Source organism: Pelophylax lessonae (assembly GCF_965119305.1).
Source record: "Pelophylax lessonae genome assembly, chromosome: 4".
Taxonomy (NCBI): domain Eukaryota; kingdom Metazoa; phylum Chordata; class Amphibia; order Anura; family Ranidae; genus Pelophylax; species Pelophylax lessonae.
This window is the reverse complement of record NC_138771.1, coordinates 267,769,702-267,782,147: the sequence shown is the minus strand read 5'-3', so window position 1 is coordinate 267,782,147 and position 12,446 is coordinate 267,769,702. Positions and strand designations below refer to the sequence as shown.

Below are 12,446 nucleotides of genomic sequence, written 5' to 3'. Positions count from 1 at the left end.
TGCATGGCTGCACCCTTCCTCCTCTGGGTGCATGCCAAGGCACGGCCCTTAAGGCCCTTCAAAATCCTCAGCACCAAGCCCATGATGCTCTTAATCCGGCCCTGACTTTAACGTAGTGGATTCTCCAGGCATACCAGGGCCCATTAATCACTTTGTTCTGAAATTAAAGGCTAGCTACACGTTTAATTAACAAAAGCCTAACAGCTTCCCCCTCCTTCCCATGCTACTTATGCTTCCTTTCACAATATTGCTAATGTGTCGCTTCTCTCCACAGACCCGAATGGAAAAAGCATTTTACTTAAAACCTACAGAAAGACAGCAATTCTAATATGCCAAGGAGAATAGGCTGTGCGTGTGCAGTACCATGTAGCCCCACTGGTTCAGAAGAGGAATGGAGTGCTGCCATACCCAGCACAGATTGCAGTTCCTGCACCTCCTCACCCACCCATCTGATGTACAAAGGGGTAGCATGGGGTCAGTAAGGGTGGCTGCTAGGCTTAGTTTAGTTAAATAGAGCTAATCTTTAAAAGGAATCTATGCTATGAGAATATGTAGGTAGAAATAGCTGCCTTGACCTGAGTTCTATGGCTGTCCTGTTGGATTTTGATTCTTTAACCTCTTGCCGACCGCCGCACAACTATTTATGTCGGCAGTCAGCCCCTCACAGGCAAAGCAACGTAGTACTACGTCGCTAGATTGGGAGGCTCTAGGGGGCGAGCGTGCGCCACCGGAGGTGCGCTTCCGCCCCCCCCTCGTTCACGCACCCCCCCCGCGCGTGTGAGCGGCGGACCCGATGTCCGCCGCTCACTCGCGATCGTCCGGTACAGCGGGAGAAAGGCAGGCGGCTAATGTAAACAAAGCCGCCTGTCATTTTCCCCTGTGTAAGTGCAGAGATCACATGGCCCTGCTATGCAGGATCGTATTTCTCTGTAGTTACACAAACAGCCACAGCCAATAACAGTAAGAAGCACGCCCCTAGAGACACACTTAACCCCTCCTTCTCAAATAAAGTTAACCCCTTCCCTGCCAGTGTCATTTTTACAGTAACAGTGCATATGTATAGCACTGATTACTGTAGTAATGTCACTGGTACCCCCAAAGTGTCAAAAATGTCAGTCAAGGGTCCAATCTGTCTGCCGCAATGTCGCAGTCCCGCAAAAAAAAAAAAAACAAAAATGACAAAAATCTTTGCCTTAGTAAACTTAATAACTTTTGCGCAAACCAATCAAAATACGCTTTTTGCGATTTTTTTTACCAAACATATGTAGCAGAAAACACATTGGCCTAAAATATGAAAAAATTTAGATTTTTACATTTTTTTGGGGGGGAATTTCATAAAAAAAAATGTGAAAAATATTATTTTTGCAAAATTGTCGCTCTATTTTTGTTTATAGCGCATGATCAAAAAAAAAAAAAAAAAAAAAAAAAATCGCATAGGTGATCAAATACCACCAAAAGAAAGCTCTGTTTTTGGGAGAAAAAGGACATCAATTTCATTTTGGTACAGCGTCGCACGACCGCGCAATTGTCCGTTAAAGTCACGCAGTGCCGAATCGCAAAATAGGCCCTGGTCAGGAAGGGGGTAAAATCTTCCGGGGCTTAAAGCGGTTGTAAACCCAAAGAACAAAAAAAAAAAAAAAAAAAAACCTGCAAGACAATGGCATAATGAGCTAGTATGCATCGCATACTAGCTCATTATGTGTAACTTACCTTAGAACGAAGCCCCGACACGGACCCCTGGACATCGCTGCCATGATCCCTCGCCGTCTCTTCCGGGTTCGGCGGCTCCGGCGCGGTGATTGGCTGGAAGAGACGGCTCCGGCGCGATGATTGGCCGGAGCCGCGATGATGTCACTCCCGCGCATGCGCGCGGGAGTGATTTTCCGGCAAGCTCCCGGCAAATAGATTGAAGGTCCCCCCGGACCTTCAGAGCGCATGTGCCGCTCACGCAAGCGGCTGCATGCACTGTAAATTTCTCCTAAACCATGCCGGTTTAGGAGATATTATTTGTACCTACAGGTAAGCCTTATTATAGGCTTACCTGTAGGTAAAAGTGTCAAAAAGCGGGATACTACCGCTTTAAGTGGTAAACTTGGAACAAGCAAGCAGCAAGTGACTTGCATGCTTGTTGTAGGGTCAGTGACAAAATATGAAGCTATTGGATTATCATGACAACAAGGAACTAGCATTTTCTGAATAGGTGGTCAGCTATGGCAGCCAACACATTTTTCCCAGCAGAGACTTCCTTTCTTTTATGTCCGCCTGATCATCCTGCATGAACAAAACAAACTTTGCTGCAGATGTAGCAGTTATAGACAAACCATTTACCACTGATGGGTGCTTACAATAATCAGCTTCTATTTATGCAAAACCTTTTTCCCAAAAAGAAAAAAAAAAAAGCGGCTTGTTTAAAGCGGTTCTTCAGTCATTTTTTGTCCATCTTTCAATCTAATAAATCCTCTGCCCTTGTTGTTTTTTCTGCCAGTAAATACCTTATACAGCACACTTCCTCTTTCTTGTAGGGTCATTAGCCTAGGCTAATGACATCACGCACAGCTCTCCAACTCTTGAGAGTTTGTCAGAAAGGGAGTGCGACAGGCCACCTGTATGGTGCTCGTTAACCTCCATCACCCCTGTCAACACCTCATTAGCCTCTTTCCTACTGACTATGGGGCCTTGGAGTAATGTTACTTTGTCTCCCGAGGACACACAGACTCTGGGCCCAGTGGCCATGTTGGAGGCCTGGATGGCACGTTGTCAATAAGGACTGCTCCACACAGTCAGACTCATGGCAGATGCTAAGGTCATCAGCTCAATCACCTGTCTTCCACACATTGGTAATTGTGCTAATTTACTCACCTATTGTCTACTGTGGGGATGTGTTTATACTTGTAGTAATGTTTATTGCACTTTATGAGCTTGATGCCGGCAGTCTGCCCTGGAGTGAGATCCTGATTAATCAAAGCATTGTCTGGGTGTTGATTCCCATTCACCTATTGATTCTGTCTGGTGGCTAATTTGATTAACTCTAAGGCCCCTTTTACACACGGTAGTCCGTCGGCGGACTCCGTTTTTCTCAGTGGGGGATCGATCCGCCGATCCCCCGCTAAGCAGGCGGATGGCAGCTCTGTCTCTGCACTTTGTGCGGAGACAGAGCTGTTAGGTCCCCATTCTTCTCTATGAGGGAATCGGATGACAACGGACCATCTGTCCATTCTCATCCGATCCACCAGATGGATGGAAAATAGGGTTGCCATCCGTCCGGATTTGACAGATCGGATCGGATGTTAGCGGACATGTCTCCGCTGACATCCGATGCTCCATAGAGATGCATGGGGCATCCTATCAGATCCGCATGAAAAACAGACAGACCGATCTGAACGGTCTGCTTGTGTGAAAGGGGCCTTAGAGGATCCTATATGATGGGATTAGCCTTGTGTCAGCTGTACCTCATTATCTAGCCATTGTGTGATGTTTTAGGTAAATATTTGCGTCATTTTTCATGTAGTGACTGACATACTTAAGTGTATAAAACGCCTTTATTCTTGTCCAATACAGAGTTCACCCAGCAGCATTCAGTCTCAACTAATGTCTGTGGGGGAAAGCTATACCTCCTATATCAATGCTATTCCTGCTTTGGTCTCGGTAGTAATAACAAGTAGACTTTTCCAATAGTTATAATCCAGAGTTACTACAGCATAACTCGCTACTAGGGAGAAAAGGACATCTCTGGCCACGAGACCCGTGTTCCTACCCGGGTCTAGGTCACAGGGAGGGAGGCATGAGTCATTGGAAAGTCAATGGAGATCTGCAGAGCTGGAAGGGGCTGGATGAGGGTGGAGATAACAGGAAACTGCAGAGATCCATGTGTATTCATCCAGAGAGGAGAAATGTGCAGGTAAGCAGTAGTGTGTGTGTGAATCCAAAAAGTGAACAGACAGCAGCTCCCCACATTTAAAATGCAGCCAGACTTAAGCCCCGTACACACGAGTAGAAATTCGGCCGGGAAATTTCGTCCGACGACCAATCTGCCGATTTTCGGCTTGTTAGTATGGTGCTTCCGACAACCGACTCCGACTTTTGGGCGAAAAAATCCTGGTGTGCAGGCTATATAATTTTTGTCGACCGTCAAAACATGTCCGATTTTCGTCTCATTAGTACAGATTTCGATGGGGAAAAATCTTATGAGCAAGACTAGGCATTCTCAGAGATGAAAGAACACAAAGAAAGCAATCCAACACATGACATCACTTCTGAAGTAGAATTCTGTCGTGCGGGAAAATTCGTGTGCAGTCTAGAGCACATTCCAACCAACAGACACTCACTCTGGACAAAAGACAGACGACCGCTCGGCGGAAATTCGTTGCGTGTGTACGAGGCTTTAGGCCCCTTTCACACAGGCGGACCATTAAGATCCACCTGTCCATTTTTCAGGAGGATCTGAACAGATGCCCCATGCATCTCTATGGGGGCATCAGATGTCAGCTGAAATCCGATCCATTAAATCAGGAGGGATGGAAACCCTATTTTCCATCCGTCCAGCGGATCGGATGAGAGAGGACAGACGTTCCGTTCCCATCCGATTCCCCCATTGAGAACAGCGGGGACCTGACAGCTCTGTCTCAGCACACTGCACAGAGACGGAGCAGCCATCCGCCTGCTCAGCAGGAAATCGATCCCCCGCTGAGAAAAACGGAGTCCGCCGACAGACTCCCCTGTGTGAAAGGGGCCTTAGTGGAGGGAGATTTCTACTGCATATTTGGCAAGTACAGAATCACAGCATATATAAAATATGCAAAGTGGTTGGATGGAAGCTAAAGATGTTTTTATTACAAATTATGTAGCTCCTCTTTAAATTGCTTAAAAAATGTTAGCTGGAGTTTGGTTTAAGTTTGTTATTGTATCTAAATCCGCTAGTACATCTAACACGTCCCTCCCTCCAGACTGTCAATGTTGCTGTCCAAAAGATGTCTATGTGCTCCTTCAGGCCCCATTCATATGTGTGAGCATTAGGTGAAAACAAGCGTGTTCACTTGAAAGTGCTGTTGTATGCGCAACAAACGTGCAAAAGAAGCTCCTACACCTTTTCGAGCGTTGTGCTTTGCATGTTTTTCTACCACAAGCGAGATTGTGCATCTGCTAGCTGCATTTGGGGTGTCATTACCAATTATTGGCACTGCAAGCACAACGTGCATTTTTCCTTCTTGGAACGCTCAGATGCCAATACAGCCTCCTCCAGAGTGTGGGAACCATAAGTCAGGAGGTTTGTTAATGGCCAAATTACCCAGTGGAAACAGAGCAAAAAAAAAAAACGAATGAAGCCACCACACCTAAAGCTTTGGTAAGCTGTAAAATATTATACTTTTGGTTTAAAACTGCATGAAGTTTATTTTCATCTTTTATTCTGAATTACTATACAGTAAAACCTTGGATTGCGAGCATAATTTGTTCTGAATACATGCTTGTAATCCAAAGCACTTGTATAGCAAAGCAAATTTCCCCATAAGAAATAATGGAAACTCAGGTTTTTTTCCACAACCATTTATTCAGAAGTCTTTCAGTTTATAGTCCTTATAAAAAGATTATAGCAATGTGATAGGTTGTGTAACCATAAAATGTCCATCCACAAATGGCGGCTCCACAAGGGGATCAGAAGCAAAATCCAGCAGCAGCTACAGAGTATAAAAGAGAAGAGAGGAGCATATAAGTGTAGTGATATGGTTAAATTTAATGAAGGTTCAACATTTAGCAACTCACATGGTTGATGATTAAGATAGGTACATCTAAATATGCAGCATCAGGGGTAAAGCTGTCTATATAGACCGTCCTCTGCACCGCTGGCTCTCACCGCTGTCAATCTGTAATCGTGACCGGGAAGACTACCCTGCAGTAGAGAGATCTGAAAGCGAGGCTTGAAGCGATCGTGGAGCGCAGCGTGGGAGGGATCACATCGATGGCGGTGGTGGGGAGAATATGGACAGCTTACCCTGGATGCCTGCATACTTCGATGACTTAAGCCCCGTACACACGCGTCGATAGTTGGCCGTGAATTTCCGGCCAACGTCTGATCGGCCGATTTTCGGCTTGTTAGTATGATGCTTCCGACAACCGACTTCGACTTTTCGGCCGAAAAAAAAACCCGGTGTGCAGGCTATAAAATTTTTGTTGGCCGTCAACACAACGGCCGATTTTCAGTCAGTCAGTACAGATTTCGGCAGACAAAAATCTGATGAGCAAGACTGGGCATGCTCAGAGAAGAAAAAACACACGGAAAGTAAACCAGCACATGACATCACTTCTGAAGTAGATTTTTGTTGGCCGAGAAAATTAGTGCGCAGTCTAGGCACATTCCAACCAACAAAACACCACTCTGGACAAAAGTCGGATGATCGGTCGGCCGATAATCGTTGCGTGTGTACGAGGCATTAGATGTACCCGTTTTAATCCTCAACCATGTGAGTTGCTAAATATTGTAACTTCATCAAATATAACCATATTGCTAGACTTAGAAGCGCCGCTCTTCTCTTTTATACTCAGTTGTGACATACTTGTATAGCAAGATATCAAGACATCGTTTTTTTGTCAAAACAAAATGTATTATAACATTTTTCCTGTCTTGTAAACGCTCTTAAACCCAGTTATTCCCAATCCAAGGTTTTATTGTATTTACTTACTCAAGGAATGCAGCCTGTCCTGCTCTGATTTGCCAATCAGCTGCCTGCTGTCTCTTCACAATTTATGGCACCAGCCCCCAATGTGTGCCCAGCCTGCCTTCCATTAGCTGCAGTGTGTAGAAGCCAATCTTTCCTAGAATATATAATCTAGATATCCCAGGAGGCTGCAGGGGGCTCCCTATTATCGCCTAGGCGAGAATGAGGGGGGGGGGGGATAAATCTCCTTCCACCCCAAAAAAGTCAGCTATTTTAACCAATGGAAAAGGGAGGGATAAAATATGGGGGAGAGGTTGTAGTTTTAAGGAAGTGTAACTAGCTCAAACTTTTGTACTATGTGTAGCAGTATGATGCCATTCTCTACACCTGCAGATATTCATGCTAAAAGATATTCCCAAAGAGCAATCAAGCCCTCAGGCTCCTTTATTTGCAGGGATTCTGCACACCATCAACATCCAATGAACCTTCCTTTCCATGGGTAAACATGCTGTAAAGGTAACATCCACAATCACTTGCAGATTACTATGGAAGCTGCGGGAACAAACCAGACCATGATCATAAAAACACTGCAGCCTTCAAAAACATCCCAAGCACACTGCCAAAACCATTTACCAATGCTTGTGATTATTCACATTATTATGTACTACTGTAAAACTTGAATTTCATTTTCTTTGCTCATAAAAAAACATTTCATAGGTGATGGCAATGAACCACTGCTACTTTTTTTTTTAATCTAACAGTGTACAGAAAAGATTCTGGTCATGGCTCTGTACATAATATTATGTGACACACCAAGTTCCTGTGAACACTGCATGGCCTGTAGTTTTCTTGTCATTGTCTCCTCAGGCAGATCTGGCTATTTGTAAACTAAAGGGACAAGCATGAGACTGGCTGAAAGAGCATAGGAGTGACAGTCACACAAAACAACGAAAGCACCAAGATGGGTCAGCACAACAAATCCAAATACTTCATAAGGTTATAACAAAACTGACATGACCAAGGGGATACCAATACAAAAATCTATTTTAATTTTATTTATATAATACAGGTATTTATACAGAGCTGACTATATATATATATATATATATATATATATATATATATATATATATACATACACACACATACACACACACACACTGCCCCTGTCCTTAAGGAGTGCACAATCTAAGGTCTCTAACGCACATACGCGCACAGTAGAGCCAATTTAGACAGGAGCAAATTAACCTGTCAGCATATCTGTGGAGTGTTTTTATATTATATATATCTATTTGCAGTTTCTGTTTGCTGCGTTGTAAAAAATTCCATATGCAATTCTAGAAATTTGTTTAATGTTTATATTGAATGATGGACAATCACACACACACACACATATATATATATATATATATATATATATATATATATATATATATATATATATATATATATATATATATATATATATATATATATATATATATATAGTCCATCATTCAATAAAAACATTAAACAAGTTTCTAGAATTGCATATGGAATTTTTTACAACGCAACAAACAGAAACTGCAACTAGCTTCAACGCAAAACAAAACAAAAATTTGTTTACAGCACAGAGACTAACCAATGCTTACATCTGTTACTATGCAATACTACACATTTTTTTATGTCAAAACCAATAGATCTGTTTTTTTTTCCTGGAATTTTGAATACTTGGGTTTAGGTTGAGGAAGCGGAGTACAGCATGCAGGACACATAGCAACCAAGCAGTGGCCACCTTAAACGGATGTGTTGGCAAGGGCATAAATTGTGATAGGTTGCTATGGGTTACTGCAGCATTGGTGTTGTGATAGGTTGCTATAGGTTACTGCAGCATTGGTGTTGTGATAGGTTGCTATGGGTTCCTGCAGCATTGGGGTTGTCATAGGTTGCTATGGGTTACTGCAGCATTGGTGTTGTGATCGGTTGCTATGGGTTACTGCAGCATTGGTGTTGTGATCGGTTGCTATGGGTTTCTGCAGCATTGGTGTTGTGATAGGTTGCTATGGGTTACTGCAGCATTGGTGTTGTGATAGGTTGCTATGGGTTACTGCAGCATTGGTGTTGTGATCGGTTGCTATGGGTTACTGCAGCATTGGTGTTGTACAGGATGACACCTCCTGCTCCTAGTACTGCAGAAGGCAGGGACCCCCTCCTCCCCCCAGCATGATCTCCAGGGGAGGTGTCACAGGTGGATCCCATATGACAGAGGAGGGAAGTTGCTAAATTGCCCTCCTATAATCCAGGTGTGATGATGATGATGAGAAGGTTGCAGACAATGAGTGACATGTGCGGCGCTCATGCAGGTTGATTGAGACTTACTCCTGAAATGCTCGGATGCATAGTAATAGACGTCCTCGTAGCCCTCATGGTAATCCTCCTCTGGTCGGTACTTTTTGCCTTTCCTCCTTCTGGATCTCCGGATCTGCCGTACAAAGCCCAGGAACCTTTCCATGATGAGATGAGACGCGGCTGCAGGGCGGTAGGTGTGTGATCATCCACCGGAGAGCCTCTAGCTGCCTGTCACCATACACCCCGGGGACACCAGGCTCATGGTTTCCTTGGCGCTGAGCTCAGTAAACTGGGAGTAAAGGAAAGTTGTCTGGCTCAGGCTGTGTATGTGTATGGAGTGAGAGGGATCCCTGCATTGACATCTCCTCCTTCCTACCTCTCCATCATTGGAAGAGGGGGCTGGAGGGACACGCCTTGCTGCCAGGGCTGAACCATTGCGCTGCAGAGTCAGGTCGGGTAAGCCGCTTGTAGGGGGACCGAGGAGAAGAAGTCACGGTGAGAATCCCCCTTCCTGACTACATAAGAAGCCGGCCATGGTGCATCCCACACAGGACAATACTACCAATACACCGCATTAACCCTTCTCACAGGTAACACCTGAGGGAGGAGACACCACTCTTCAGGATCCTCTCCACCCATACATACAATAGATCTCATCTCCTGTACTTTACACTGCAGGGCTGGGAATGTCTTCTCAGGACTGATCCCAATTCCACAGACTAAACCCCTCCATTCCCCCATCCACACTAATGCCTACTACAAACCAGCAGAAAATCAGATGAAAAATACCGCTTTTTGAGGGATCGTCCGATAATCGGATCATCAGGACACAGTTTTGTAGAGCCGATCAAAACAGTTCATGCAAAATTATCCGAAGGGACAAGCATAAAAAAAAGTCTCAAATGATACCAAAAGTATGATTTTCATTTGATCAATACAGTATTCGTTCAAAAAAAAAAATCAGAAGCGCAAGACTACACATGTACAGGAACAAAAGAATACAATAAAACACATGACATCACTTCTGAAGTTGTATTCTATTGTAGGAGAATTTTTGTAACTTTAGTAACCTCTTATTTTCTATATGACTAGCATGCTCAAAAAAACCGCCTATCATTTGTTAGATAATCTCATTGAGTGTACAAGGCTTAAAGCGGAGTTCCGGGCACAAAATCGACCTAATCGATTTTGTTCCCATCCGCTTGCTTTGCTTCACCTGAAAAGGAATTGGATAGTTGGGATTATTTTTTTTTTTTTACTTACCTCGTAATTGTAGAAAGAAATACTCACCTTTTTTCACTTCCTCCCTCTGTGGCCGCGGCCCGTGCCGTCACTTCCGGTTTGCGATGATTCCTGGGATCTGAACGTCATCGCTCCCAGGAATCAATGCAACGGCACCGGCCCCGCTCGTCACTTCCGGTGGGACACCGCATTCCCTGCTAAACAGCTTCTGGGCATGCCCAGAAGCTGTGTAGGAATGCGGCGTCGCACCGGAAGTGACGAGAGGGGCCGGTGAAGGCGCATTCTGGGAGAAGAAGACGCAGAAGAGGATCGCGCTGGCTTCAGCTGCCCACAACAGAGATAGCAACGCTGTGGAAGAAATTTTATAAGTATTTCTTCTTGCAGGTAAGTGCGAACCGGGACAGATCAGAGGCTAGCCATTGTGGAATGTACTAGCCCTGACTGTCCCGGGGGTATGTTTATTGAAAATATATTTCTGTGCCCGGAACTCCGCTTTAACCGCTTGCCTACTGTATATATACATGGCAGCGAGGCAGCTCTGCTGTGCAGAAACACATACCAAGTAAGTGATCCTGCACTAGCAGGTCTGGGGTGCCTGTGCTGCCGGTGGCCCACTCCCGCTGTGATTGGACACAGCAGGAGGGGATCGGCAGGTACAGCAAACTTTATATCCACCGGCAACCGCCATTGCTCCAGTACACAGGCAGAATGGTGTTCTGCTTTTGTAAACAAGGCAGATTGCCGTTCCATCAGTATAAAACAGAAGGCATGGATTGGTGTCTCTACTAAGCAGTGGCACCAATCCATGCCTTCCATTAGTACAAGTACCTCCCCCACAGTAGTAAAGCACTGGTCAGGCACACATTTAACCCTTTGATTGCCCCCCGGATGTTAACCCCTTCCCAACCAGTGTCATTAGTACAATAAGAGTGCATATTTTTTTTAGCAGTGATTAACTATTAGTGTCAGTGTCCCAACTGTCCACCACAATATCACAGTCCTGCTATAAGTCGCTAACTGCCTTCAATACTAGTAAAAATAAAATATATATATCCCATAGTCTGTAGAGGCTATAACTTTTGCGCAAACCAATATACACTTATTGGGGTTTTTTTTTTTTAACCAAAAATATGTAACAGAATGCATATTTTTTATTGGATATGTTTTATAGCACAAAGTAAAAAATATTGTTTTTTTTTAAATTCAAAATTGTCAGGTTTTTTTTTTTTTTTAAAAATAGAAAACAACAGAGGTGATCAAATACCACCAAAAGAAAACTATTTGTGGGTAAAAAAAGACATACATTTTGTTTAGATACAGTGTCACACGACCGCACAATTGTCAGTTAAAGTAACGCAGTGCCATATCGCAAAACAATGGCCTAGTCATGAAGGGTGGTAAATCTTCCAGAGGTTAAGTGGTTAAACTGCTTGGATGGATGATGGTCCATTGTATTGAGCCAGAAACCTCTGATAGGACACAGTCACCCTTCACATGACATGTTTCCACTTGGATCTGTCAGTTTTTAAATAGACTTTAGTAAAGCCAGGTGCTGCTTGCAGGGCCACTCACAGTCCCAAAAGAGAACTCAAGGTTTCCACATCAAACCATAAATACAGCACTGAGGATGATACACAACTCATTAAATTAATTTTCTCTATCGCTCATTGACAGACGTAGTCCTCGGTGATACAGCACCTTCAGGTTATGTTGCCTCCACAGGAGCAGGACTAGACAGGAAATAAAAATGCTCTGGCCACACCCTAGGGGCAGTCCCAGAGGGTATATCCTCTCTCTCTCTCTGCCTCAGCAAATCAGTTTTTTTCTGTCTAGTCAGGAGTAAGGACCTAGATACCTTGCTGGGATCTTCGGTCCTGGCAAGATTTTTTTCTTAAAAAGATTTTTTAGACAGCTTTTTTTCTCCAGTGTTCCTGTGAGATCTTCAAGCAAGAAAGCTGAACTGGGCGACGGGCTGGATGTTGAGATCCGGTGGTCACCCCAGTTCAGCCTACGAGCGCGTGCAGGCCATAGCTCCGCGCTGGGTCGGCCGCGACATAGTCCCACTGGGGGACTGACCCCGCGAGTTAAACGTCTCGCTGAAACGCCAAGGACCATGAGTCACGGCGTCCGTATTGGTCGACAGCCCTCCCGCCCCGGTGGAGAGGGGTACTGTCAGGAGTTGGTGCCCGCCTGGTTCCGGTATGGGGAGTAGTACGTTCCCCCTTT

The 12,446-nt window shown here is 44.5% G+C and overlaps 1 protein-coding gene across 9 annotated transcripts in view; it reads right to left on the bottom strand.

Annotated features, from left to right (window-relative positions):
• Positions 1-12,446, bottom strand: part of GRIP1 (glutamate receptor interacting protein 1) — a 1,071,013-nt gene that overhangs the window by 694,663 nt on the left and 363,904 nt on the right. For 6 of the 9 annotated variants that reach the window (XM_082255172.1, XM_082255177.1, XM_082255176.1 and 3 more), the window contains exon 1: positions 9,009-9,254. The exons of 1 other annotated variant lie outside the window; for it this stretch is intronic. In XM_082255172.1, coding sequence (XP_082111298.1) covers positions 9,009-9,141 — 133 coding nt within the window. In that variant the 5' untranslated portion in view covers positions 9,142-9,254. Of the gene's footprint in view, positions 1-9,008; positions 9,255-12,446 lie in introns of those variants that run through there. 2 more of the 9 variants (XM_082255183.1, XM_082255174.1) reach the window with 1 other exon arrangement.